The 27640-nt window shown below is 44.8% G+C and overlaps 1 protein-coding gene across 5 annotated transcripts in view; it reads right to left on the bottom strand.

Moving 5' to 3' along the window:
• LOC310668837 (far upstream element-binding protein 3-like) overlaps positions 1–27640 on the bottom strand; it is a 340163-nt gene that overhangs the window by 158702 nt on the left and 153821 nt on the right. For all 5 annotated transcript variants that reach the window (XM_083422169.1, XM_083422171.1, XM_083422170.1 and 2 more), the window contains 2 exons: positions 25914–25971; positions 1754–1916 (listed from right to left, as the gene is read on the bottom strand). In XM_083422169.1, the coding sequence (XP_083278295.1) occupies positions 1754–1916; positions 25914–25971 (221 nt within the window). The remainder of the gene's footprint in view (positions 1–1753; positions 1917–25913; positions 25972–27640) is intronic.

Here is a 27640-nt window from a genome sequence, read left to right on the forward strand (position 1 = left end):
GAATTAGATAAAATTGGTGGGTGGGGCAGGGACAACTTTGCGAACACAAACACATCCTGCAATCAAGTGCACACCTCTATTGGCTATGATAATCACTTTGGTGAGGCAGGCACCTATGGGCTCCAGGGAAGGTTGCTGGGGGGGGGAGCTTTGCCACCCACAAGCATATCCAATTCAAAGTGCTGTCACTAACCTATAAAGCTTTATTTATAAAAAAATATTTATAGACACTGCTGTCATTATATATGCAGTTTAGAGAAATAAAACATAATGTTATAGAATAAAAACTATATTAGAAAATTAAAAAGACATCAAATAACCAATGCAGAAGGATGCATACTTAATTGACTGCATAAGGCTTGGCAAAATAGAAAGGTTTGCAGCAGGCAGTTAAAAGTTGGTACAGAAGGTTCCAATCTCTGTTGGGTTGGAAAAGCATTCCATAAGACTGAGCCAATTACACTCAAGGCTTGATTTCTCATCAAATGAGCCTCATAAACTTGGGGAATGACCAATGATGCTCATACAGATGATCTCGGTGATCAAGCTAGGATAGAAGGGTTCAGGCGATCACTCAAGTTCCATAAACCTAAGTTGTTCAGTGCTTTTTAAATTAATACATTATCTGGCTCAGGACTTTAATACTTCAAGGATCACCTCTCCCCATATGAACTGATGCAGAATCGTCATCTGAGGCTTTTCTTCATGTGCCCCCTTCACAGGAGGTCTAGAGTGTGGTAGTATGAGAATGGTGCTTTTTCAGTGGTGGCTCCCTGCTTGTAGAAATGATCTCCCCAAGGAGATTTGCCTAGCACCATCATTATATACCTTTAGGTGCCAGGCAAAAACATTTCTTCTTCTGTCAGGACTTGACTTCTAAATTATCTGTGGACTAGGTAGAATGTTTTAATCCTGCCCTTTTAAAAATAGGATTGTCTTAGATTTTTGTTTTGTTTTATGCTGTCTTTAAAGGGTTTGCTTACTTATGTGGCTTTGAGTTACTTTTGTAAAGAAAAAAATACTGTGTTTAATAAAATATATATTGATGACCCCTCTGAAGAAAGAGACCCAAAGGCAGTTCTGGAGCAATTCCATGGAAATGCAGACCAGCCACTGGCAACAGACTCTCACTTCATGAAGGAAGGGCTCTAAAGCTTTACAAGGCAGGCAGTGTTTGCTTGCACCCAATCCCAGACTCGGGGCACTTCATGGTCTGGTGCAGCATGGAAACTTTTGCCTTCTGTTCTAAGAGTTCAAGTTTTCTGAGGCTTTGTTGGCGAAAACAAGCAAAGCAACCCAAAAGCTCCCCAAATGAGATATGCACATTCCTCATAAACAAGGAGAGCAGGGGAGGACGACTCTAGAAAATGATAAGTGCCAAAGCGGGTCCATCTAGTCCAGCATACTGTCTCACAGTGGCCAACCAGGTGCCCCAGCAGGAAGCCTGAAAGAAGAAACCAAGTGCAACAGCAACTCTCTTGCCCTGTGGTTTCCAGCAACTGGTATTCAGAAGCCTGCTGCCTCCAACCATGGAGGCAAAATATAAGAAGAGCCTTGCTGGATCAGGCCAAGGGCCCATCTAGTCCTGCCTCCTGTACTCATAGTAGTCAAGTAGATGTTCAATATGGGAAGCCCATAAGCACAACATGACGGCAACAGCAACATTCTCCCCACTTGCAATTGCCAGGACCACTGTAACTAGTAAACACTGACTCCTCCTCCACGCACCTGTTTGAAGCCACATCACACCCACCTGTAGCTGCTTGATTGTTTCTCCACCTTTGCCAATGACGAGGCCCACTTTGGACGCTGGGATAAGGATCTCTTGGATTGTGCTGTTGCCATCCATGTCACTGTGGAAGCCAGGACCATTCCGACAGCGGTCCACGATCTGCCCCAGTAGCCGCTTTGCTTGTCTTTGGAAGAGGTGGAAAGGGAGAGAACAAAAGGGAGGGGGAATAATAATAACCACCTCAAGGCAAACAGCTAGTACACTGTACACACTCCCATCTTGCTGGGTATAACCGTTGGGGGGGGGGTCAGGGTGGAATACCATGAGAATGCCGGAAGTTTGAGGGGGGGGGGTAAGCATGAAAAGAGAAATGATAGAAAATAGAAGAGAGGAAATAACAGGCATCCATGATGGCAATTCTCTGTTTTAGATCAGACACCCCCCTATCAGACATACCCCGTTTTGACTTAGGAGTTGGGAAGAGGGGGAAAGGAGGTCACAAAGTCCAACTAACTTCTCAAAACACTTCATTTTCACTGCAGTGGCTTCTCCTACCTGACACAAACCATTAACTTGCCTGCTTGTAGCTCAAGTGGTAGAATCTACCTTGCATGCAGAAAGTGCCAGGTTCAATCCTGGCATCTCCAGGAACGTCTGAGAGACATGTCCTACCTGAAAGGTTAAACAGCCATTGCCATTCAGTGTAGAGTAGACAATACTGAGCTAGATAGAGGAATGGTCTGACTCAGTATGAGGCAGTTTCCTGTGTTCAACCCCTAGTGCTTACACTCCTTGTGGGACAGGTTAGCCACCTGTGAACTATTAACTACAGTTGCAATCAAAATTATTGAAACCCATTGCAAATCACCCCTTCATGGATCACTGCCTTGCTGTGGTGAAGGGGCTTGAAGAACTCAGGGAAGCTATGAACTCTGCCGAGCAGGGCACCCAAGATGAACAGGTCATAGTGGAGAGTTTTGACCAAACGTGATCCACCTGGAGCAGGAACCGGCAAGCCACTCCAGTATCCCTGCCAAGAAAACTCCATGGACAAAGACAACAGGCATATAAAAGTTATGACGCTGGAAGACGAGCCCCTCAGGTCGGAAGGCGTCCAACATGCTACTGGGGAAGAGCGGAGGACAAGTACAAGTAGATCCAGAGCTGATGAAGCGGCTGGGCCAAAGCCGAAAGGATGCTCAGTTGCGGATATGCCTGGAAGCGAAAGGAAAGTCCAATGCTGTAAAGAAAAATATTGCATAGGAACCTGGAATGTAAGAACCATGAACCTGGGTAAGTTGGATGTGGTCAAAAATGAGATGGCAAGAATAAATATTGATATCCTGGGCATCAGTGAACTAAAATGGATGGGAATAGGCAAATTCAGTTCGGATGACTATCATATCTACTACTGTGAGCAAGAAACCCGTAAAAGAAATGGAGTGGCCCTCATAGTCAACAAAAGAGTGGCAAAAGCTGTACTGGGATGCAATCTCAAAAATGATAGAATGATCTCGATACGAATCCAAGGCAGACCTTTTAACATAACAGTAATCCAAGTTTATGCACCAACTACTGGTGCTGAAGAAACTGAAATTGACCAATTCTATGAAGACTTACAACACCTTATAGAAGTGACACCAAAGAAGGATGTTCTTCTCATTATAGGGGATTGGAATGCTAAAGTAGGGAATCAAGAGATAAAAGGAACAACTGGCAAATTTGGCCTTGGAATTCAAAACGAAGCAGGGCAAAGGCTAATAGAGTTCTGTCAAGAGGCTTGGTCATCACAAACACTCTTTTCCAACAACACAAGAGACGACTCTACACGTGGACATCACCAGATGGGTAGCATCGAAATCAGATTGATTATATTCTCTGCAGCCAAAGATGGAGAAGCTCTATACAGTCAGCAAAAACAAGACCTGGAGCTGACTGTGGCTCAGATCATCAGCTTCTTATAGCAAAATTCAAGCTTAAACTGAAGAAAGTAGGAAATACCACTGGGCCAGTAAGATACAATCTAAATCAAATCCCTTATGAATACACAGTGGAAGTGAGGAACAGGTTTAAGGATTTAGATTTGCTGGACAGAGTGCCTGAAGAACTATGGATGGAGGCTCGCAACATTATACAGGAGGCAGCAACGAAAACCATCCCAATGAAAAGGAAATGCAGGAAAGCAAAGTGGCTGTCCAATGAGGCCTTACAAATAGCGGGGGAGAGAAGGCAAGCAAAATGCGAGGGAGATAGAGAAAGATACAGGAAATTGAATGCAGAATTCCAAAAAATAGCAAGGAGAGACAAGAAGGCCTTCTTAAACAAGCAATGCAAAGAAATAGAGGAAAACAACAGAATGGGAAGAACCAGAGATCTGTTCAAGAAAATTGGAGATATGAAAGGAACATTTCATTCAAAGATTACCATAATAAAGGACAAAAGTGGTAAGGACCTAACAGAAGCAGAAGACATCAAGAAGAGGTGGCAAGAATACACAGAGGAATTATACCAGAAAGATATGGATGTCTCGTACACCCCAGGTAGTGTGGTTGCTGACCTTGAGCCAGACATCCTGGAGAGTGAAGTCAAATGGGCCTTAGAAAGCATTGCAAACAACAAGGCCAGTGGAAGTGATGGTATTCCAGCTGAACTATTTAAAATTTTAAAAGATGATGCTGTTAAGGTGCTACACTCAATATGCCAGCAAGTTTGGAAAACTCAGCAGTGGCCAGAGGATTGGAGAAGGTCAGTCTACATCCCAATCCCAAAGAAGGGCAGTGCCAAAGAATGCTCCAACTACCGCACAATTGCACTCATTTCACACGCTAGCAAGGTTATGCTTAAAATTCTACAAGGAAGGCTCAAGCAGTATGTGGACCGAGAACTCCCAGAAGTGCAAGCTGGATTTAGAAGAGGCAGAGGAACCAGAGAACAAATTGCAAACATGCGCTGGATTATGGAGAAAGCTAGAGAGTTCCAGAAAGACATCTACTTCTGCTTCATTGACTATGCAAAAGCCTTTGACTGTGTCGACCACAGCAAACTATGGCAAGTTCTTAAAGAAATGGGAGTGCCTGATCACCTCATCTGTCTCCTGAGAAATCTCTATGTGGGACAAGAAGCTACAGTTAGAACTGGATATGGAACAACTGATTGGTTAAAAATTGGGAAAGGAGTACGACAAGGCTGTATATTGTCTCCCTGGTTATTTAACTTATATGCAGAATTCATCATGCGAAAGGCTGGGCTGGATGAATCCCTAGCCGGAATTAAGATTGCTGGAAGAAATATCAACAACCTCAGATATGCAGATGACACAACCTTGATGGCAGAAAGTGAGGAGGAATTAAAGAACCTTTTAATGAGGGTGAAAGAGGAGATAGCAAAATATGGTCTGAAGTTCAACATCAAAAAAACGAAGATCATGGCCACTGGGCCCATCACCTCCTGGCAAATAGAAGGGGAGGAAATGGAGGCAGTGAGAGATTTTACTTTCTTGGGATCCATGATCACTGCAGATGGTGACAGCAGCCACGAAATTAAGAGACGCCTGCTTCTTGGGAGGAAAGCAATGACAAACCTAAACAGCATTTTAAAAAGTAGAGACATCACCTTGCCAACAAAGGTCCGTATAGTAAAAGCTATGGTTTTCCCAGTAGTGATGTATGGAAGTGAGAGCTGGACCATAAAGAAGGCTGATCGCCGAAGAATTGACGCTTTTGAATTATGGTGCTGGAGGAAACTCTTGAGAGTCCCATGGACTGCAAGAAGATCAAACGCATCCATTCTTAAGGAAATCAGCCCTGAGTGCTCACTGGAAGGACAGATTGTGAAGCTGAGGCTCCAATACTTTGGCCATCTCATGAGAAGAGAAGACTCACTGGAAAAGACCCTGATGTTGGGAAAGATGGAGGGCACAAGGAGAAGGGGACGACAGAGGACGAGATGGTTAGACAGTGTTCTCGAAGCTACGAACATGAACCTGACCAAACTGCGGGTGGCAGTGGAAGACAGGAGTGCCTGGCGTGCTCTGGTCCATGGGGTCACGAAGAGTCGGACACGACTGAACGACTAAACAACAACAACATTGCAAATCTGGTTTATTATCAAAATTTACAGACTTTCAGCTGTTTGCAATGAGTAAATCAAACAATCAAAAAAAAAAACAATTGAAATAGCTCAACACAACAGATGCTTCAAATGGTTCCCCCAAATTCAGCTGAAATTGCAACTTTTGATAATAAACTTGATTTGCAACGGGGGTTCAATAATTCTGATTGCAAACTGTACTTTGTATTAATGCGACCTTAAGTAATAAAGGTATGGCTTCTGTCAGGGAACTGCCATCGGAGCGGGAGGCGGAGAGGAGGCTCCCGGACGATGGAGGAGAGGGTCCTAGTAGGTGGAGGGATAGCCCATCCGCTGGGGAAGGTAATCAGCGTAACACCAGTGGAGAAGGGGAGGAGATAGAGGAATCGGAGAGGTGGCTCCAGGACTCTTCACAGGAGACCAGCGGAGAGGGCACTAGCACTCCGTTGCCCACACCCACCTTGCGCAGAAAGCTTTCGCGCAGGCAACGGGGGAGGAGACTGGGCGTCAAACAGCTTTTATGTTGGAAGCGGTTTAAGAAACGCCCACTGACGGATTCTGCCAGTGACTGAGGCAGCCACGGAATAGAGGCTGTCCTGTCAGAAAGGGTTCAACCATGCAAGCTAGCCATGAGTAAAGGCAACTTACGCACAAGCAATCCCTAGAACCACTACAGCTTCCAATATATACAAAATTCTACTTAGTAAAGTTTCAGGCTCTTCCCAGGGGCTATGATCAGTGAGGGAGAGTGATCTGTCCCTTCGGATAGAGGAACAAGTATAGGAAGCAATATGGTCTAACCCTCACTTAAAACCATCTCTGTAAGAATACAGGAAGCCACATTGAAGACACTATTAAGATGGCATTGGACTCTACTCTGTCTATCCAGAGTTGGCAAAAGGCTATTCCAATTTATGTTGGCAGGCTGTGGACACACTGGAACATTGCTCCACATGTGGTGGAACTGTTGCAAAGTTCAATTCTGGATCCAAACTTTTGATATCATTTCCATCATCACCTGACAGATACTTCCCCCAGACCCAGCTCTGGCACTCCTTTCCTGTCATGATTTTGCTCCATATTGCACTCCATGTATAATTAGAGTAAAAACAAACACACTGAAGGGTTCCCAAAAAGTAGGCCAGAGGCAATCAGCTTCAATCAGCAAAGTTTACTGAAGGTAAATGAGCATAACAGTTCAAATCTATAAACTCAGGATTGGCATAGTCTCTTAGCAAAAATCCAGTTGCATTAATCATAGAATCATAGAATCATAGAGTTGAAAGAGACCACAAGGGCCATCGAGTCCAACCCCCTGCCAAGCAGGAAACACCATCAGAGCACTCCTGACATATGGTTGTCAAGCCTCTGCTTAAAGACCTCCAAAGAAGGAGACTCCACCACACTCCTAAAAAAAGCTTAAACTTACAATAAGACTAAAACTTAGCACTTAAACATACTATGTACAGAACACCACACCATAAGGAAAAAGAGACAGAATGACCTTGACAAAAAGAGATAACACAACCAGTCTGAACCAGTTCAGCTTCTCTGAAGGAATAACCCAAACATCAGGAACCTTCTGCTTGTTTCTAGGCATAATAGAAAGCTCACTTGTCAGCTAGAACCTTCCGGCTTGTATCACACAGAGAAGCCTCCAAAACCATCTTGAAACAACTAAAATAGGAAAGATCTTAAAACTTTAAACCAATACTTTCTATGCCAAAAAATGCAAACCTGACATATCCTTGGAGTGTGGGACCAACCCATTTATCATGCATAAATCTCTTGTGCTTATGCTTCTTGCCGCAGCCAGATTGACACTGGCTGCCCATTGGAAGTCCAAATCATCTTCGTCCCAGGAAGAGTGGCTAACAAAAGTATGGGACACTGAATTGTCAGAGCACCTGACAAATAAATGGAGAGACCTTAATGGTTCATCAAAAATGGATCTTTTTTACTTGATATGGTATAAGTTTTTCTCCTATGTTAACTCAATTTAACAGCCCAATAAACCCACTGCTCTACACAGACAAGTATGTGGAGAGGTTTTATTGAGAACTGAATTGACCCGCTTTTTCTTCTCATAGGCAACAATTGGATGCAGCACTGTATTTTCAGTAGTTTCTTGGTTTTTTTAACCCCTCCTCTGTATCTGTGTTTAATTTTTCTACTTTCACATTTACCATATTTTTTGCTCTATACGACTCACCTTTTCCCTCCTAAAAAGTAAGGGGAAATGTGTGTGCGTCTTATGGAGCGAATGCAGGCTGCACAGCTATCCCAGAAGCCAGCACAGCAAGAGGGATTGCTGCTTTCACTGCGCGGCGATCCCTCTTGCTGTTCTGGCTTCTGAGATTCAGAATATTTTTTTTCTGGTTTTCCTCCTCCAAAAACTAGGTGCGCCTTGTGGTCTGGTGCGTCTTATAGAGCGAAAAATACGGTATTTTTACTCGCCATATCCACCATTTTTATTGTATTCTGTATGCATTTATGCCTATACACTTTAAATTATTTTAAAAAGAGAGGGAGAGAAAAATGTCATGGCTAAAGTCTTTGAGGGCAGAAACTGGAAAGTGCTAAAAAATTCTAGAAGATTCTGGAAGACTCTAGAAGGTTCCTTTCTGATGAAAATATTATTCTGACTATTCTCAAGGTCACGCTGAGCCAGGAGAGATAAATTCCTGCACTCAGTGAGCTGCTCTCTTTCTCTCTCTTTTACTTTCATTTGTACCTGTATGTCTGAAGCTATTTTCTGAAGTTTTTGTAACAAGCCTTTGCCTTTTAGTAAATGTTTTTCTTTTGGACTTTTGAATCTGCATGCTTTTCTTTATTTATTACAAGACACTGTCCGTCAAAACAGATATGTGGGGGTCTTCTCTCATTAATACTGCAGCTTGAAGACGGTAAGCAACACCAGAATGTTCCGGAACTCTTTATTCTCTTGATCAAGTTGCTGCGTAAGTGAGTGAAGACCCTGGGTCTCCCCCTCAAGCCCCCTAGGTGTTTCTCCCATTGTTTACCTTGCCAATGCTCCAGTGCAAATGAAAGAGGACCTTGGGGAGGGTGAGGAGGGGGTTAGTGGCAAGCAAAGTAGAATCCAGAATCAAGTTTATTACGGCCATGGGCCCATACAGGAAAAAACATAAATAACAGCTTGTGCACGTGGGGAAAGAAAAAAAAAAAAAAGGAAAAAAAAAAAGAAATAAACAGCCGCTAAAACACCACTATAACAATAAAATACTGTAAGATGGAATGGCACCCTACACCTTAATTAGCTTGTAGCGCTCCTTGGCGTCGCTTTTGGGTAAGGACCGCGGCCAGGAACCTAGCCACTTTCAGGGTCGTATGGGTATCCTTATCCTGCAAGATTTGGGCAAGGTGGAATGTTGGAGGGGTACCCACTAGTTTCTGAATGATTGATCCCAGCAAATTTGCCCGTAGCACATTAAACAAGGGGCAAGAGAACATAATGTGCTGGAGCGACTCCGGCGTCACCTTATCACATTCGCACATGGCGGGGACTTGGCCCTTTGAGAATCTATGTCTCAGGACATTGGAGGGAAAAACGTTAAACCTCGCTTTGGTGAAGGCCAGTCTATGGGCAACAGTCGAAAGGGAGGAGAGGTATGATGGGACGCAGTAAGTTAAAGTGATACCAATGCTCTGGGGCGAACAAACAACTCCACCCAGCATATAATTTCGCTGTAAGTCGATGTCGTCCAGTCTTTGGCGGATCAGTCTTTGAGCTGTGATTTGATCTAATTTTAGGGAATCTGAGGGAGAGATTCCATAACTCAAGAGTTTGGCATGAATTCTACTAGACCAAAGGCTAGAGAATTCATCTCGCCATAGGCATTGGACAAGGTAATGGTTTGGTAATCTATGCCACAATGATAACCAGTAATTGAAGGCTTGCTTCCACAGGCAAGTTTCTAAGGATGCGATCTTCAATTCTAGTCGCATGGCTGCGTTGCTAACGCACAGAGGGAGCATTAGGAGCCGACGTAGGAATTGGTTTTGCAGAGTCTCAAGGGGAGCAAGATCTGTCAACACGGCCCAGAGCGGGGCAGCATAAGCGAGCACAGCCACCACTTTTGCCTTGAACACCTTTAGGGCCGAGGGAACATGCAAAGTTCCATCCGAAAAGAAAAATCGGAGGAGCGCATATGACAGAGTTTTGGCCTTATTAAGTAGGTGTTGGATTTGAGCTTTCCACCCCAGATTGTATTGAAAAATAACTCCTAGGTATTGAAATTTTAAGACTTGCTCTATTTTTGCTCCACCAAGCTTCCATTTATATAATCTCCGGCTTCTGGAGAAAATCAGAATCTTAGATTTGACATAGTTGATGGTTAATTGGTTGCGTTGACAATACGTGGCAAAGATCTTCAGAGCTCTGGTTAGTCCAACACGTGTAAAAGATAGAATTACTGCGTCGTCCGCATATAAAAGGAGTGGGCAACGATAATCCGCTAGTCTAGGCGCGTGTGTACTTGGAGATGAGTTAACTAGGGGTGCTCGCATGTCGCTGATGAATAGGTTGAATAGGCAGGGAGCCAATATACAACCTTGGCGCACTCCCTTGTTTATTGGTATCGGGTTTGTGAGGTCGCCCGCAGGAGTGAGTCTCACTCTGGCAAGGGTACCTTCGTGGAGTTGACTTATAAGCCATAAGAGTCTTCTATCAATGCCCTGTTTCGCAAGTTTCTCCCAAAGAATATTTCTAGGCACGCTGTCGAAGGCTGCCTTTAGATCTAAAAAGGCCGCACAGAGGTAGCCCCGAGGAGGGGAGGAGTACTTCCGTGCCAGATGATAAAGCACTATCGCATGATCGGTTGTAGAACGTTTAATTCTGAACCCTGCTTGTTCGTGGCCAATCTGGTTAGTCTCATCTACCCATCGCAATAGTTTAGTCAGCAAAAAGCTGGCATAAATTTTCCCTATAATCGAAAGGAGGCTGATGTTACGGTAATTTTCCGGCTCCATTGGAGAACCTTTTTTATGAATTGGTACTATGATGGCCTCCTTCCATATTTTGGGGATGAGACCAGAGGCGTTGATTGCGTTGAAGGTTTTGGCCAAGATGCCAGCCCACCATTTTGGGTGTAGTTTAATGGCTTCGGCAGGGATCAGATCGGGCCCAGGGGCTTTGCCTGGTTTCAGCTGAGCTATTAGCTTGACTATTTCGTCAGGATCGGTGGGAGGCCAAATGGGTAGGTGGGTAAACAGGTGCATCAGATGGTCAGAGGGAGCATCTGCTTGTGAGAAGCATTTCTTCAGGAATAGTTCCCATGTCGGTGCAGAGATGACTGCCCTTGGGTATTTCCTCACCCTTCTATTAATCAAAGACCAGAATTCCCTGGATCTGTGTGGTTTTGAAGCAGTAATCAAGGCCTGCCAACGATTATGTTGCCACTCACGTTTGGCAATTTTTTGCATGCGTTTATAAACTTGCTTGGCTTGTGCGTAGCTAGCTGGCAGAGTAGATGCATCGGAGGTCTTATATACATTATATATAGCACGAAGGCGCTGTCTTGCTTGTTTGCACTGAGAATTGTACCAGGGGGCACCGTGAGTATACTCGTTTCGATTTGAATTTTTGGGTGGTAACCTGAAGAAGGACGTAAGAACAGTCGTATGGTGGTGGAAGCGATTCAACACTATGCTATGCTCGTCTGGGGCAGAGCCTATGTTGGGATGAGGCCCAAGGATTTCTTTTTGAAAGAATTCCTGATACCTTTGAACCTGGGTCTCCGACCATTTGATTCCTCTTATTTGGAAAGATTCGTTGGTTACCATCTGGGTCGCATGTCTATCAGTCTCTGGCTGCCAGTTCAGGGAAAGCTTGGCTACCAGGGGGAGATGATCACTGGATTGTACATTCTCAATCTTAAAGGTGGAAATACACTTAAGTAGATCCCTGGAGACCAACAGGTAATCGAGGACGCTGTTTGACTTAACGCTCAGGTGAGTGAAATCCCCTGGGATATCAGGGAGACATGTGCCATTTAAGGGGGCCAGATTTAAACGGATGGCCATTTGATATAGGAGTACTCCAGCCTCATTTACTCTGTGGTCTTTAGAGGTTCTCCTCATGATGTGTTCCAGATCATAATTATCAAGGTTTGGGGTAACCCACCATTTGGCTTTGGTCAGCGAATCCCAGTTTGCTGCTGTGCGGGCATTAAAATCGCCACCTATTATGGCCGAGGTGTTGGGAAACTTAACATAACATGAGAGCAAGTGAACTTCTAGCGAGCCCCATTTAGAGCCCAGTTCAAGAGAGGAACCCCCAGGAGGCAAATAAACATTTGTGACTAGGAGTGAGATCTTTTCCCCCACTATCAGCCCGGTAAGGGCGTAAGGGGGTAAGGCCTGTACTAGAGAAAATTTAGAATGAAGGTTGAGAGAGATGCCTATTATTAGGCCCCCTTTAGGGCGGCCTCCTTTCAGGGAGGGACAGGCAGGGAGTTCTAGAAGCTCAAAGCCATCTAGGACAATTTTCTCTACTTCCCACGATTCTTGGAACAAGATGATATGAAATGGGTTAATAAACTCCAGGAATTCTGGGTCAAGTTTTTTTCCCCTCCAGCCCGCAATATTCCAGCTCAGGACTGATAGGGGGGAATTCCTGTTGAGTCCGATTCGCTGTCATTTCAGGGAGGGATGTGAGTCCTTTGGGGGCAGGGCAGGCCCCACGAAGAAGTCAGTTATTTTACTTTGCATAGCAGGCACCTGCTGAAGGGACCTGGTCTTGAAGTTGGTATTGAGGTATTCTGACTGGGGTGACAGAACGGGTCTCCCGCTAACTGACCCAAGGGCGGACACTTCAGTGGGAGACACCACTGGATTAGCTGAGACTGCCCCACCGCGAGGTCTAAAGGTCGCCGATGAAACCATTTGGTTTATATGTCCAGCCGGATCTTCAGTCAAAACCGGGCCATTTGTTGATGTAGGTGGAACACTCCCCTGACCAGCTGCCAGCAAAGGTGCTGGGGATGCTCGGCGTGCAGGTACCGTTTGTATGACGGGTCTATGCCGCTCAGGGGAATATGAGGACTCCAGTTCCGGCATTGATGGATTGGATGGTAAGGAATTGTTTTGGTGGGAGGCACTCTGAGTTACACTCTTCGGCGGGGGACTCTTGGAGGGCGAGTCAAAATTTATCAAGAGTTGGGATGAGAGGCCAACTTGTGTGGCAAGACCTGGTTCTACCAGGCGTCGGTGGGATTTACCCACAAGTGGGGGAGGCATGGTTTTAGGAGCTGGACTGAGGTATGGGAGACTTCCTATTTCCTTAAAACACGACTCCGAAAAGCTGGCAAGGTTGTCCTGAACAGTGGACAGGACTTTTCCATTCTTCTGGACGTGTATGAGCTGATGATTTAGTACTTCTAGTCTATCAATTATTTCTTGTTGTTCCCTCGGTGGAAGGTCGCCAAAGGTGGCTAAAAGCTCTCTTTCCTCCGGTGGGGTCAGGGAATTACTTGCGCCAGTGGGATCCTTTAAGGCTCGTGGGGACGTGGGATAAGTCCAGTTTCGAAATGGATGGATATCCTCCAGAAAAGGAGGCTCGATGTCCCGAGGTGCTCCCGGCCTCTCCGACAGGGTCCGCTCCGTGTCGTAACCGGCAAGTAGGAGGGGATGAATTATGCTATCCATAAAAACTCCATAAAAAATAAATGAGAACATAAGAAGAGCCTGCTGGATCAAACCAAAAGCGGCCCATCTCATACAGCATCCCATTCTCACCTTGGCCACTCAGATGCCCCAGTGGGAAACCTGCAAGCAGGACCCAAGCACAAGAGCACTCCCCACTCCTGTGGTTTCTAGCAACTGATATTCAGAAGCATTACTGCCTCAGACCATTGAGACAGAGAGGACAACCATCAATAGACTTCTCTGTGGATTTTTCAAATCCTCTTTTAAAGCCATCCAAGTTGGTGGCCATTACTGTCTCCTGCAGAAATGAGTTCCATAGCTTAACTATGCACTGCATGGAAGGACTTCCTTTTATTTGTCCTGAATCTTCCAACATTTACCTTTGTAAGGCATCTACAAGTTCCAGTGTTATGAGAGAGGGAGAAAAACTCTCTATGCATTTTCTCCATGTCATGCACAATTTTGAAAACCAGCTTCTAGAAATAAAAACTGAGGCTCTCTCATTAGCTAAGCACTTATAATAGCAGTATGGATGTCCTTTAGCTCAGCTATATATCAGCTAACTCTGCTGCTGGGGCCATGAAATCATTCAAGACACTGACTAGCTGCAACTACACTTAAGAGCTGTGATCAAAAACACTGCCACAAAAAGGTTGACGGAATTTTCCAACTGGTTTGACTTTGAGTGCAAACAGGCAAAGACACCTGAAGAGAGCTTACTGTAAATACAGAACCTCCAAGTCTCTTCTTCTATTTACTGCATATGTCTCTCTTAGATAGAAGTATAAACAACTAATAAAATGGAAAAGACAGAAAGCCAAAAGAAACGCCTGGCACAGCTTAATAAAGGCCTCGCATGACAAGGACAGATCCTGCTTCTGGCATACCATATCAGGCCTCCTGGAGCATGAGCGCAATGGGCCAATTTGAACTATCGAACCCCAAGAATGGATGCAGTACTATCACTCACTTTTTCAAGACCAGGATGCTCAGCCTAATCACCAAACAGTATCTCCAGAAACATTACCAGCTTGGCCCCCAGTATCTATAACTGAGGTAAAAAAAAACTAATTACGCAGCTAAAAACAATAAAGCCCCAGGCATTGATCATTTGCCCCCAGAACTTTTGAAGTTCAATATTGACTGGTGGGCACCTGTTTGCAGCAATATTCTCTCATATTGATTCATCTGGTCTACTCCCCGACATCTGGGCCATTGCGGTAATCATCCCAATATTCAAAAAGGGCCCTACATCAGATCCGACTAGCTATAGATCTATCAGAAGTGCCTGGCGTGCTCTGGTCCATGGGGTCACGAAGAGTCGGACACGACTAAATGACTAAACAACAACAATATGCAAAGCATCTCCATAACAAACTAACCTACTGGATTGATGCTGAGGCTATCCTTGCTGAAGAGCAAGCAGGATTCAGGCAAGGCAGATCTACTATAGACCATTGCTTTGTCCTAGCCCATCTCATAGATAAGTACGCCAAGCAATCACACGGTGTGCTGTATGCAGATTTCATTGGTTTGAAAGCTGCTTTTGACTCAATTTCAAGGGCAAGACTATGGGCTAAGTTGAACACCTCAAGCACAGACAAAAGATTATTATACCTGATCAACTGCCTTTATAAGACACTGTGCTGAAAGTACGCTGCTCTACAAGAGTCAACTTACAGGATCTGTACCAGCTACAAAGGGAGTTAAGCAAGGATGCATTCTAGCCCAGCACTGTTCAACCTATACATAAACAACATGGTTCAGTGTCTAACATCTCCAGAGTTCCATGCCCCTAAGCTGGCATCAAAACCAATCTCTATACTATTACATGGTGACGATGCGGTCCTCTTATCCCAAACAAAAGTAGGCCTAAAAAACTGATAAGAGAATTTTCAGTGTATTGCCAGAGAGAACACCTGGTCATGAATTATCAGAAAATAAAAGTTATGGTTTTCTCAAGAAGCTATAGGCCCCACAGTTGGCGTATGGAAAATCAGCCAATCGAACAGGTCAAAGCTTTCAAACATTTGGCCCTTATCTTCCAGTCCATGGGGTCATGGGGAGCACACCAAAAATGTGCAAAAGAAAAAGCATCCCAAAGTGCCAAAACTCTGACACGGTTTTTCCATACAAAGGGTGGCAAACACATACTCTCAGTCCTAGAAGTCTTCCAGGCTAAACCCCTAGCACAACTATTATACGGGGGTCAGATTTGGACTGGTAACCACCTTGGTACTTTGGAAGCTGTTCAATCAAAGTTCTTAAGGCAGATTTTTTTCTCCATCCACTGCGAATGGAGGCAAGTTTCCCCTCAGTAGAAGTACGGACTTGGCAAAGAACTTTTAACTTCTGGCTCCACCTAAACTCAAATCCCCCCGGTTTATTATCCTTAGTACTTCAAAACTACCACAAAAGTGTCTGGCTTAAAACCATCTACCAAAAACTCCACTCTTGCGGCCTATCCCCACAACACCTACTCACTATGGGCCTAATCAAAGCAAACATTCTAATTTGTCAACATCTAAAAGATATCGAGCATCAGAACAACCTGGCCACTATAAGGAAATTCTGCCCATGGTATTGTCAATTTCCATCTACCCATTTTGATTCTCTGGCTCCATACCTGTACAAACTAGCTACCCCAAAATACAGACGTGCTTTCACACTCGCAAGACTGAATGTTTTGCCATCTGCTGTACTTGAGGGCCGATTCCAAAAGATCCCGCATGAGAAACGCCTTTGCCCCTGTGGAGACGGTAGCACCGAAACAGTGGCACACATCCTCCTGTCTTGCACTCTCTACGAAGACCTGAGGAAAGAGATCATCACCCCAATCGTACTGACCATCCCAGGATACACAACTACTGCCACAGTGTCCTTTCTCCTGTCAGACCAAACAGAGCAGATAACAGCAAAGGTTGCTAGGTTCTTAGCAGGGGCAATTAGAATAAGGGCCACTATCTGACCATTGATTCAAGACCTTAAACTGTGCTTTTATACTAAATTTCCTTTCTTCTGTGTATATTGTAATGTTTTATTATTGCTATGGCCATCGGCTAACACGAATAAAGTATCTATCTATCTATCTATCTATCTATCTATCTATCTATCTATGACTGCTGCTGCTGCCGCCACTGTGAGTGCTGGGGAAGGCTGCTCCCTCCTGCAGGCCAATTCCACCGGGCCTAGGGGGTGGGGCCCAGACTCACCACCGCCACAGCTTTAAGAGGCTTCATTCAGGCCCTGGGACACTGCTGCTGCTGCTGCCACTGTGAGTGTTGGGGAAGGCCGCTCCCTCCTGCAGGCCAACTCCATCAAGCCTAGGGGGTGGGGCCCACACTCACCACCACCACAGCTTAAGGACACTGGTGCTGCTGCAGCAAATGTTAAATTTTTAAATATATATATTTTAAAGTGTTTTAAAGGTGTTTTTACTTTGTTGTACCATCGTGAACAGTGGTTTTTATTCATGTTTTTTTATTTTGTTCTGGTTTGGGGTTGGATGTTGAGTGGGGTGGGAATTGGTTTTGTTTTGGTATAATTGTTTCTGGTTTGTTTTGTTTTTCTATTTTGTAAATGGAGGCTAGTATGAGGCTTGGGATTGCTACCGTGGAGGGGCGAGGGAGGTATGGCGGTGGGGGCAGATGTCACAGGCAAAGGGGATTGAGATACGGATATGCTCGTACCCCTTCCAATCTGCGCCCCATCCCGAGGGACGAGGGTAGGGTGAGCAAGGATTGCTCACCTCCGTCACTGGTGTTGTGCAATGCCAGGTCTATAGGCAACAAAACCGCCACCCTACGAGATTTCTTCATCTCGCAGGGGGTCGACCTGGCTTGTGTGACAGAGGCCTGGGTGCGCGAAGGGGATACTGTTACCTTACGAGAGATGGCGCCCCCGGGTTTCTCCGTCCTCCACCAGTCGCGGACTGTGGGCCGGGGGGGAGGGGTGGCATTATTAATCCGGGAAGATTGTTCTTTCAGGGCTCTACCATCGCCATCGATCCCCGGCATTGAATGTGTTGGCCTAGTGTGGGGCTCCAAGGTGAGCTTGGCTGTCTGGCTGGTGTACCGGCCACCTAGTGCACCAGCAGCCACCCTGTCAGGCCTGCTGGAGGCGGTGGCCGGCTGGGCCTTGGAGTTCCCTAACCTATTGGTATTGGGGGACTTCAACATCCATGCTGATGCCACTCCCTCCTCACAGGCTCTGGACCTGGTGTCTTCCATGGCGACACTAGGGCTCTCCCAGTTTGTTTCGGGCCGCACACATCAAGCAGGCCACATGCTGGATTTGATCTTTGGCGTCAGTATAGATGCGATCATGTCTCCTTCGATGAAGGTGCTGATCACTATGCTCTGAAAGCCAGGATTGACTTTCCAGGTAATCTTTAAACTTCCTCCAATCTTCTTTCACCGTCTCTTCTCCCTGGTCTCTGATTCTGCCGGTCATTTCAGCCAGTTCCATGTAGTCCATTACTTTCATCTGCCATTCTTCCAGAGTGGGTAGTTCTTGTGTCTTCCAATACTGTGCGATGAGTATTCTTGCTGCTGTTGTTGCATACATAAAGAAAGTCCTATCCTTCTTTTCCACCTGTTGGCCGACCATGCCCAGGAGAAAGGCCTCTGGTTTCTTCAGAAAGGTGTATTTAAACACTTTTTTCATTTCATTGTAGATCATCTCCCAGAATGTCTTAATCCTTGGGCATGTCCACCAAAGGTGAAAGAAAGTTCCTTCAGTTTCTTTGCATTTCCAACATTTATTATCGGGCAAATAATAGATTTTTGCTAACCTGACTGGGGTCATGTACCATCTGTATATCATTTTCATAATATTCTCTCTTAAGGCATTACATGCCATAAATTTCATACCAGTGGTCCATAACCGTTCCCAGTCAGCCAGCATTATATTGTGACCAACATCTTATGCCCATTTAATCATTGCAGATTTCACCGTCTCATCCTGTGTATTCCATTTCAACAGCAGATTATACATTTTTGACAATGTCTTAGTTTTGGATTCTAGCAATTCTGTTTCCAATTTTGATTTTTCCACCTGGAAGTCAATTTTCCTATCCAATTTATAAGCCTCCATTATCTGATAATAATGAAGCCAATCGCGGACTTTACTTTTTAGTTTGTCAAAACTCTGCAGTTTCAATTTATCTCCATCTTGTTCTAAAATCTCCCAATATTTTGGCCAGTTGGCCTCCATATTGGGCCTTTTTAAAGCTTTTGCTTCCATTGGTGACAACCACCTTGGGGTTTTATTTTCAAGCAAATCTTTGTACCTAGTCCAAACATTAAACAATGCTTTCCTGACAATGTGAATTTTAAACATTCTGTGCACCGGAGCTTCAAGAATATCTTACAGGGTTTTTATGAAAACCTACGAGATGTCAGTGAAGGCCGCTAAGAATTCTTACTTCTCGGCCTCCATTGCAGCCGCTAGCTCTTGCCCGGCACAATTATTTAGTATAATTAGGTCTTTAACGTCCCTCGAGTGACAGCCAAATTTAAATAACAATTTGACACACAGCTGTGAGGAATTTGCAAGGTTTTTTGCAGAGAAGGTCCTGTTGCTCCGCCATGACCTCCCTGCCAATTTGGATACAATAAAGGAACTGGAGGCCCCTCGACTGTCCTCGGGTCCAGTATTGGACCACTTCGACCGGATATCCCCAGCCGATGTGGACAGACTCCTCTGAGCTGGAAAGCCCACCACCTGTCCTCTCGACCCGTGCCCGTCTTGGCTGATTAGAGCGTGTCCAGACGAGGTGCGGGCCCTCCTGGGGGATATCATCAATTTGTCCCTTGGCAACGGGATATTCCCAGGGGAAGTGAAGGAGGCAGTGGTGCGCCCGCTCTTAAAAAAAACATCATTAGATCCCTTAGATCTATCCAATTACCGCCCGGTTTCGAATCTTCCATTCCTGGGTAAGGTGATTGAGAGAGCGGTTGCTGAACAGCTTGGCGGGTTTCTGGATGAAACATCGGCTCTGGATCCATTCCAGTCCGGCTTCCGCGCTGGTCATGGGACTGAGACGGCTCTGGTCGCCCTAACAGATGATCTCAGTAGGCAGCTGCATCGAGGCGGGTTGAGGCTGCTGATTTTTTTAGACCTGTCAGCAGCCTTCGCCATCGTCGATCACAAACTCCTGGACCACCGCCTTGCCGACGTGGGGATCCAGGGCACAGTCCTTCAATGGCTGCGCTCGTTTCTCTCTGGTCGGGGACAGAGGGTGGCGCTTGGGGGGGAATTGTCATCGCGCCACTCTTTGGTGTGTGGAGTGCCTCAGGGTGCGATACTCTCCCCGATGCTTTTTAACATGGGACGGGACGATATGGGATTGAGGGGGCAACTCCCATCTCTTGTGGGGGTGCAATTAGTGCCAGCACCGTCCGTTAAGAGTTTGGGTGTAATCTTCGATACCTCCCTCTCTATGGAGGCGCAGATTACAGCTATAACAAAGGCGGCATTTTTTCATCTCCGCCAAGCTAAGCAGTTGGCTCCTTATCTCTCTCGCCCTGACCTAGCCACTGTGATCCACGCGACGGTCACCTCCAGACTGGATTATTGTAACTCGCTCTACGTGGGGCTGCCCTTGAGACTGACCCAGAAACTCCAGCGGGTGCAGAATGCCGCGGCGAGACTCCTTATGGAGTCTTCACTGCAAGATCACATTCACCCGGTACTATACCAGCTGCACTGGCTCCCGGTGGAGTACAGGATCAGGTTTAAGGTGTTGGTTTTAACCTTTAAAGCCCTATACGGCTTAGGACCCTCGTACCTACGGGAACGCCTCTCCTGGTATGTCCCACAGAGGAACTTACGGTCTTCAAATAAAAACATCCTGAAGGTCCCAGGCCACAGAGGTTAGGCTGGCCTCAACTAGAGCCAGGGCTTTCTCGGCTGCGGCTCCAATCTGGTGGAACGCTCTGTCACAAGAGGCTAGGGCCCTGCGGGATTTGACATCTTTCCGCAGGGTCTGCAAGACAGAGCTGTTCCACCAGACCTTTGGTCAGGGCGCAGCCTGACTCCCCCCTTTGGCAATCTGCACAGAATCTTTGCTTAATGGTTGCCATCAATTTGATTTTAATTAATTTTTATAATGAAATGTTTTTAGAATGTTGCATTATTTTATTGTTGTTAGCCGCCCTGAGCCCGGCTTCGGCTGGGGAGGGCGGGATATAAATAAAATTCATTATTATTATTATTATTATTATCATCATCATCATCTCCTCCAAGTGACTTGGCTCACCACCTGCCATGAATAACAAGAGCTGTATGGCAGAAGGCCAGTCAAATGCTTATTTGGGGTCTTATCTACAACTGCAGGGTAACTTTTCAGCTCTTAAAAAGTGCCCATGTTCTTTTTTAATGAATTTTATTAGTATTTTCCACACAACAACAACACCACGAAATATATCAAAAAATAATAATACACAACACACAAAAATCAACATTCGAAAACTAAAAAAACAAAAACAAAAAAACAAATCCATATCTTACAAGTTAATATTATAAACACTAGAACAACAACAACCAGACATTGACTTCCACCAATCCCACAGCACCTCCTTTATCTCTCATTGTGTCTTCCTGTTTTCCTGTTTTCTTTATCATCTCTATCCTAACATCTAGATATAAATCCTTCTTTCATATCCTTTCACTTCACAAGGTTATTCCAGACTCTGCCAGATTTCTGCCCTCAAACCTTGACTTTTGAGGTATTCATTTAGGCACTCCCATTCTTTTTTTACTTCACTTTTTGGTTTTTGTCTTATTATGTCTGTCAATTTGGCTAATTCTAAGTATTCTGAGAGCTTACCGTATTTTTCGCCCTATAGGACGCACTTTTCCCCCTCCAAAAATGAAGGGGAAATCTGGGTGCGTCCTATGGGGCGAATGCAGGCTTCGCGGACCTCTCCGCAAACAGCAGGAACGCTCCCGCTGCTGGCGGAGACGTGCCTGCATGCCGAAGCCTGCGCGCGCTGAGCTCAGCGCGCCCAGGCTTCGCGGACCTCTCCGCTAGCAGCGGGAACGCTCCCGCTGCTGGCGGAGAGGTGCCTGCATGCGGAAGCCTGCGCGCGCTGAGCTCAGCGCGCCCAGGCTTCGCGGACCTCTCCGCTAGCAGCGGGAACGCTCCCGCTGCTGGCGGAGAGGTGCCTGCATGCCGAAGCCTGCGCGCGCTGAGCTCAGCGCGCCCAGGCTTCGCGGACCTCTCCGCTAGCAGCGGGAACGCTCCCGCTGCTGGCGGAGAGATGCCTGCATGCCGAAGCCTGCGCGCGCTGAGCTCAGCGCGCCCAGGCTTCGCGGACCTCTCCGCTAGCAGCGGGAACGCTCCCGCTGCTGGCGGAGAGGTGCCTGCATGCCGAAGCCTGCGCGCGCTGAGCTCAGCGCGCCCAGGCTTCGCGGACCTCTCCGCTAGCAGCGGGAACGCTCCCGCTGCTGGCGGAGAGGTGCCTGCATGCCGAAGCCTGCGCGCGCTGAGCTCAGCGCGCCCAGGCTTCGCAGACCTCTCCGCTAGCAGCGGGAGCCAGCACTGGGCTCCCACGGCTTGCAGAGAGCTGCCTGTTTGGGGGCTGGGGTCGGGGGAAGCTCGGGCTTCCCCAACCCCGCGCCTGGGGGGGAAATAATTTTTTTCCTTTATTTCCCCCCCAAAAAACTAGGTGCGCCTTATGGGACGGTGCGTCCTATAGGGCGAAAAATACGGTACATAGCCACTCTCCCCTAGTGGGTAACTGATTCCCTTTCCAGTACTTAGCCACCAGGATTCTTGCTGCAGACGTTGCGTATAAGAAAAAAATAATTTTGTCTTTTGGAATATTGTCATTTAAAATTCCTAAAAGGAATGCCTCTGGCCTTTTACTATATGATATTCTTAATATTTTCTTTCTTTCTTTGTGGATCATGCTCCAAAATTTCCCAATTTCGGGGCATGTCCACCACATATGGTAGAAGGTTCCTTTTTGTATCTTGCATCTCCAGCACTTATTATTATATGTTTTATTCATTTTTGCAAGCCTTTCTGGTGCCAGGTACCACCTGTGATACATTTTCATATAGTTCTCTCTTATTAGGTAACATGCTGTAAAATTTATATTTTTTGTCCATAGTCTTTCCCATTCATTATATTCAATTGGGTGGCCCAGATCTTGTTCCCATTTTTTAATAGCGTCTCCTTTTTCCTCCTTTTCTACTTTCCCATTTTGTAACAGTTTATATATTATTGAGAGAGTCTGTTGGGTGTTATATAAAATTTCTTTTTCCCATACCAAGATTTTTTTATCAAACCCCTTAAGCTTACTATCCTTCTCAAATATTGTTTTTAATTGGAAATATTCTAACCAATTCACTCCCCTCTCTTTTAATTCTTCAAATTTATTTACTGTTGGGCAATCTTTTATCTCTTCTACGAGTTCCCTATATGTTAGCCAGCTATCTTTCATATTGCTTCTATGCAAGGCTGATGACTCTATAGGTGATAGCCACCAGGGAGTTTTGGCTGTTACTATTGTTTTATTTCTTTCCCAGACTTCAAATAGGGCCTTTCTCACCAAATGGTTAGTGAATCCTCTATGTGCTTTTATTTTATCGTGACCCAGGTAGCCATGCCACCCGAAAACTATGTCCCAGCCCTCCAGGTCCAAGATTTTGGTATCTGTCAGTAACATCCAATCTTTCAGCCATGTCATGCATGCAGCCTCAAAATACAGCTTGAGGTTTGGGACTGCAAACCCGCCCCTTTCTCTAGGCTCCATCAGAACTTTGAACCTTACTCTTGGTTTCTTACCTTGCCAGATAAAATTAGAAAGATCCCTTTGCCAACCTTTAAAACATTTTGTCCCGATAATTATTGGGATCGTCTGGAAAAGGAAGAGCATTTGTGGTAGAACTGACATTGTTATCAAGGATATCCTTTCCCATAAGGACAAGTTCAATTTATTCCATTTATTTAGATGTCCTTTTATTTCCTTCCACTTCTTCACATAGTTATCCTTGTACAAATTGGTATTTTTATTTGTGATCCAGATCCCCAAATACTTAACTTTTGTGGTAATTTTAAGGCCTGTTACTCTTTCCAGTTCTTCCTGTTCCTTTACCCCCATATTTTTCGTTAGTAATTTAGATTTTTCTTTATTTAACTTAAAGCCTGATACTCCTCCATATTCAAACAATTTCTTTAGTGCTTCTGGTATACTTTCTTCTGGGTTTTCTGTAGTAATGATTACATCGTCCGCAAACGCTTTGACTTTATATTGTCTGTTACCTAGACTAATCCCCTTGATTTTTGGGTCCTTTCTTATCGCTATTAGGAGTGTTTCCAGCGTCATAATAAACAAAAGTGGGGATAGAGGGCATCCTTGTCTGGTGCCTCTTTCAATTTGGAATTCTTCAGTTATTTCATTGTTAATTATTAGCTTAGCTTTCTGGTTTTCATATATTGCTTTAATACCATTCGAAATTTTGTTCCCAAGTTTCAAACTTTCCACAGTGTGGACCAGAAAATTCCAGGCCACACTGTCGAAGGCTTTCTCCGCATCTACCAATAGCATTGCCACCTTCTTGCTAGGTTTCATATCAATATATTCTAGAAGATCAATCACTATTCTTGTATTATTTTTTATCTGTCTCCCTGGTAAGAAGCCATTCTGATCCTTGCCTATTATTCTGTTCAAGCATTTTTTTCAATCTATTTGCTAACACACCTGCGAAGATTTTGTAATCAATATTCAATAGTGAAATTGGCCTGTAGTTCTTTATAATATTTGGGTCCATTCCTTGTTTTGGTAATAAGGTTATCCACGCTTCGCGCCAAGAGTCAGGAATTTTCCCTTCTTCCATTATCTCATTCATGATCTTTTTAAGTCTAGGGATTATTACTTCTTCTAGTTTCTTGTAATATGTAATCGGTATTCTGTCTGGGCCTGGTGATTTCCCAGTTTCCCGTTTCCTTATCACCTCTCTTATTTCTTCTGAGCTTATGCACGAGTTTAAATTACTAAATTCCTTGCCATCTAGTTCAGGGATTTTGTTTTCTCTTACATACTCTTTAATTTTATTCTCATCTTTGTCTTCCAACTTGTATAATTTTTTATAAATATTCCTAAACATCATTTTTATTTGGTCCGGGTCTGTAATTTCTTTTCCTTGTACAATAATCTTATTTATAACCCTATCCACTTGCTTCTCCTTTGTTAGCCAGGACAACATCCTACCGGGTTTATTTGCCGATTCAAAACACCTTTGTTTTGTCCATTTAATCTTATTTTCTACTTCTTTGTTTATTAAATTATTTAATTGGGATTGTAAAATTTTAATATTCTGGATTATACTCTCTTGTTTTGGATTTTTCCTTCTCCCTTATGTGTTTATTTATTTCTGTAGTATCCTTTGCTTTATCCTTCCTTATTCTTGCCATTTGTTGTATTCCAATTCCTCTCATATAGGCTTTACTGGTATCCCAAATGATTTTCCTGTCTGTCCCATGTCTCTCATTAATTTCAAAAAATTCCTTCAACAATTCCCTCATTTTATTCACCTTTTGCTCATCTCTCCAAAGTTCATCATTCATCCTCCACCTCCCTCTCGTATGTTTTTTAAATCTTATGTGTATAGTAACTGGATTATGGTCTGAGAGAGATTTATTCAGAATCTCTGCTTTTACCAAGCTCAATGCCAAATTGCGTCTATTCTCCCTCCCGATTTTTTATCTTCAGAAAAATACTGTATTTTTTGCTCTATAAGACTCACTTTTTCCCTCCTAAAAAGTAAGGGGAAATGTGTGTGCGTCTTATGGAGCGATGTAGGCTGCGTAGCTATCCCAGAAGCCAGAACAGCAAGAGGGATTACTGCTTTCACTACGCAGCGATCCCTCTTGCTGTTCTGGCTTCTGAGATGAAGAATTATTTTTTTCGTGTTTTCCTCCTCCAAAAACTAGGTGCGTCTTGTGGTCTGGTGCGTCTTATAGAGCGAAAAATACGGTAAGTAATATCCTTTTCAGTGGGATGCTTCAATCTCCAGGTATCGAATAAATTAAGATTATCAGTCAACTGGAAGAACGATAATGGTGCACATGTTCAAATAAACCCACTTGAGGGGTTTTTTTTTAAAAAGAGGACTATGAAGATTTGTCTACATTGGGAAAGGGAGCTAAATGTGTATATATGAAGGAAGCCTTCAACAGGTCAAACTGCTGAGCTGTTAACCAAGAGACGGCAGGTGGGGGTGGATCTAGTGCATGATGAGTCTACGGCTGGCCGTCTGATCATCTGTGGCAGCTATAAAAATGATAGCAAGCAAACAAACAGAAGAAAAAAGTGTAATGGAAAAAGGAAAGAGGAAAGAGGACAGAAGGGAAGGGGTAGAAGCAACCAGTATTATATAAATGTATGTGTGGATTTTTTTAAAAAAAACAACTCACTCAATGCTCTCTGGAGTTCCGGTGAGCACGCAGGGTCTCTCCACCAACCCACCACAGTCTACAAAAGACAAAGCAATAAATAAATAAAAGATCAATACATACTGAGCGTCCCATAATTCTCAACCGCCTAGCAGCTTCCAACTGGTTGGTTAGTGGTGATACTGGTGAAGGAGCGTCTCCACCCCCATTGTTCAGCCTGGACACTGAGATCCAGCGCCGAGGGCCTTCTGGCGGTTCCCTCATTGCGAGAAATAAGGTTACAGGGAACCAGACAGAGGGCCTTCTCGGTAGTGGCACCCACCCTGTGGAACGCCCTCCCATCAGATGTCAAGGAAATAAGCAGCTATCCTATCTTTAAAAGACATCTGAAGGCAGCTCTGTTCAGGGAAGTTTTTAATATTTAATGCTGTATTGTTTTTAATACTTGATTGGGAGCCGCCCAGAGTGGCCAGCTGGTATGGAATGGGGCAGCCAGAGTGCTGATAGGGAAATCTGGCTGGCAGCATGTGGATACCCTTGTACGAAACCAGGCTTAAAGTCCTTGCATTAATTTGCGAAGCCCTGAAAAACTTAGGCCCTGAGTACCTCAGGAACCACCTGGAGTGTTGCAGCTGCAGGAGTGTTGTTGGTCATTCCCCAGATTGGTGAGGCAGAAAACAACAGAAAACCGAGCTTTTAGTATCATTGGCTCAGTTTCGTGGAATGCTTTGCCAATAGAGATTCATGGGCCAGGAGTCAGCTTCTGAAGGAGCAGAAAGCAAAGTGACTCCACCTGCTGCTGATCAGCCTTCTTGCTCCTAATGAGAACCACCTGGCTCCAACTTTCTTAAGCAGGGTTTCCAGCCTCAGTCAGTTGCTGGAAACAACATTCGTCGTTCCTGATCAGATCTTGCTAGTTCTTGTGACCTTGGACCCTTGCCTTTCTTGACTCCTGGAACCTTCAGACTATGTGAACTGAGATGCTCCTGATCTTAGGACTGGACTAGACTGGACCTTGTATATGAACTCTGCCTCTAGGCAAGTACCTCACTGAGACTTGGCTGGCTGGTTGGTTGGCTGACTTCTCCCTCCACTGAGCTCTGCCGTGGCTTGGCAGCATGAGACTGCGACATAAATGCCTGCTGAAAACTTTTCTGTCAGGTTTATGCAAGCAATTAAGAAATACCTCTTTCCGCAAGTTACCCTATTTCTGATTTTAACACTTTTATATGGCTTTTATTGTCTAGTTTTATGTTCAATTGGTGTAAACCTTGGATATTTTTAATGAATAACAATAAATAATTTTTTTTAAGCATGCACATGGACATACACCATGCCTGGATCTAGAACCAAGACTACCTGTAAAACAGAGAATGGCTTTTGGAGGCAGAGAATTTTGAATTCTATCTCCTGCATAAATTAGCCATAGCAAACTAATTCTACGCATATTTCCTTAAGCTTGCAAGTTTTAGTCTTGATATTGTTTTGGGGAAAGGAGTGATGCCAGCCTCATCCTGAAGCTATTCTGAGCAGCAACTCTCCCCCCCCCCCCCAAAAAAAAAATAAAAATGTCTGGCACTGAACAAGTCGGGACCAAAGTTGCTGGATCCACTGTTAGCCCTACTCAAGAGCAGACATCTTGAAAACGACTTGACCTAAAACAGTCATGTTCTATTTTCTATGGGTCTATTCTGAGTAGGGATAACACCGGATACAACACTGTATCCCCAAAATTGTTCAGGGCTTGC

Source organism: Podarcis tiliguerta, assembly GCF_965153285.1.
Source record: "Podarcis tiliguerta genome assembly, chromosome: W".
NCBI classification, from domain to species: Eukaryota; Metazoa; Chordata; class Lepidosauria; order Squamata; family Lacertidae; genus Podarcis; species Podarcis tiliguerta.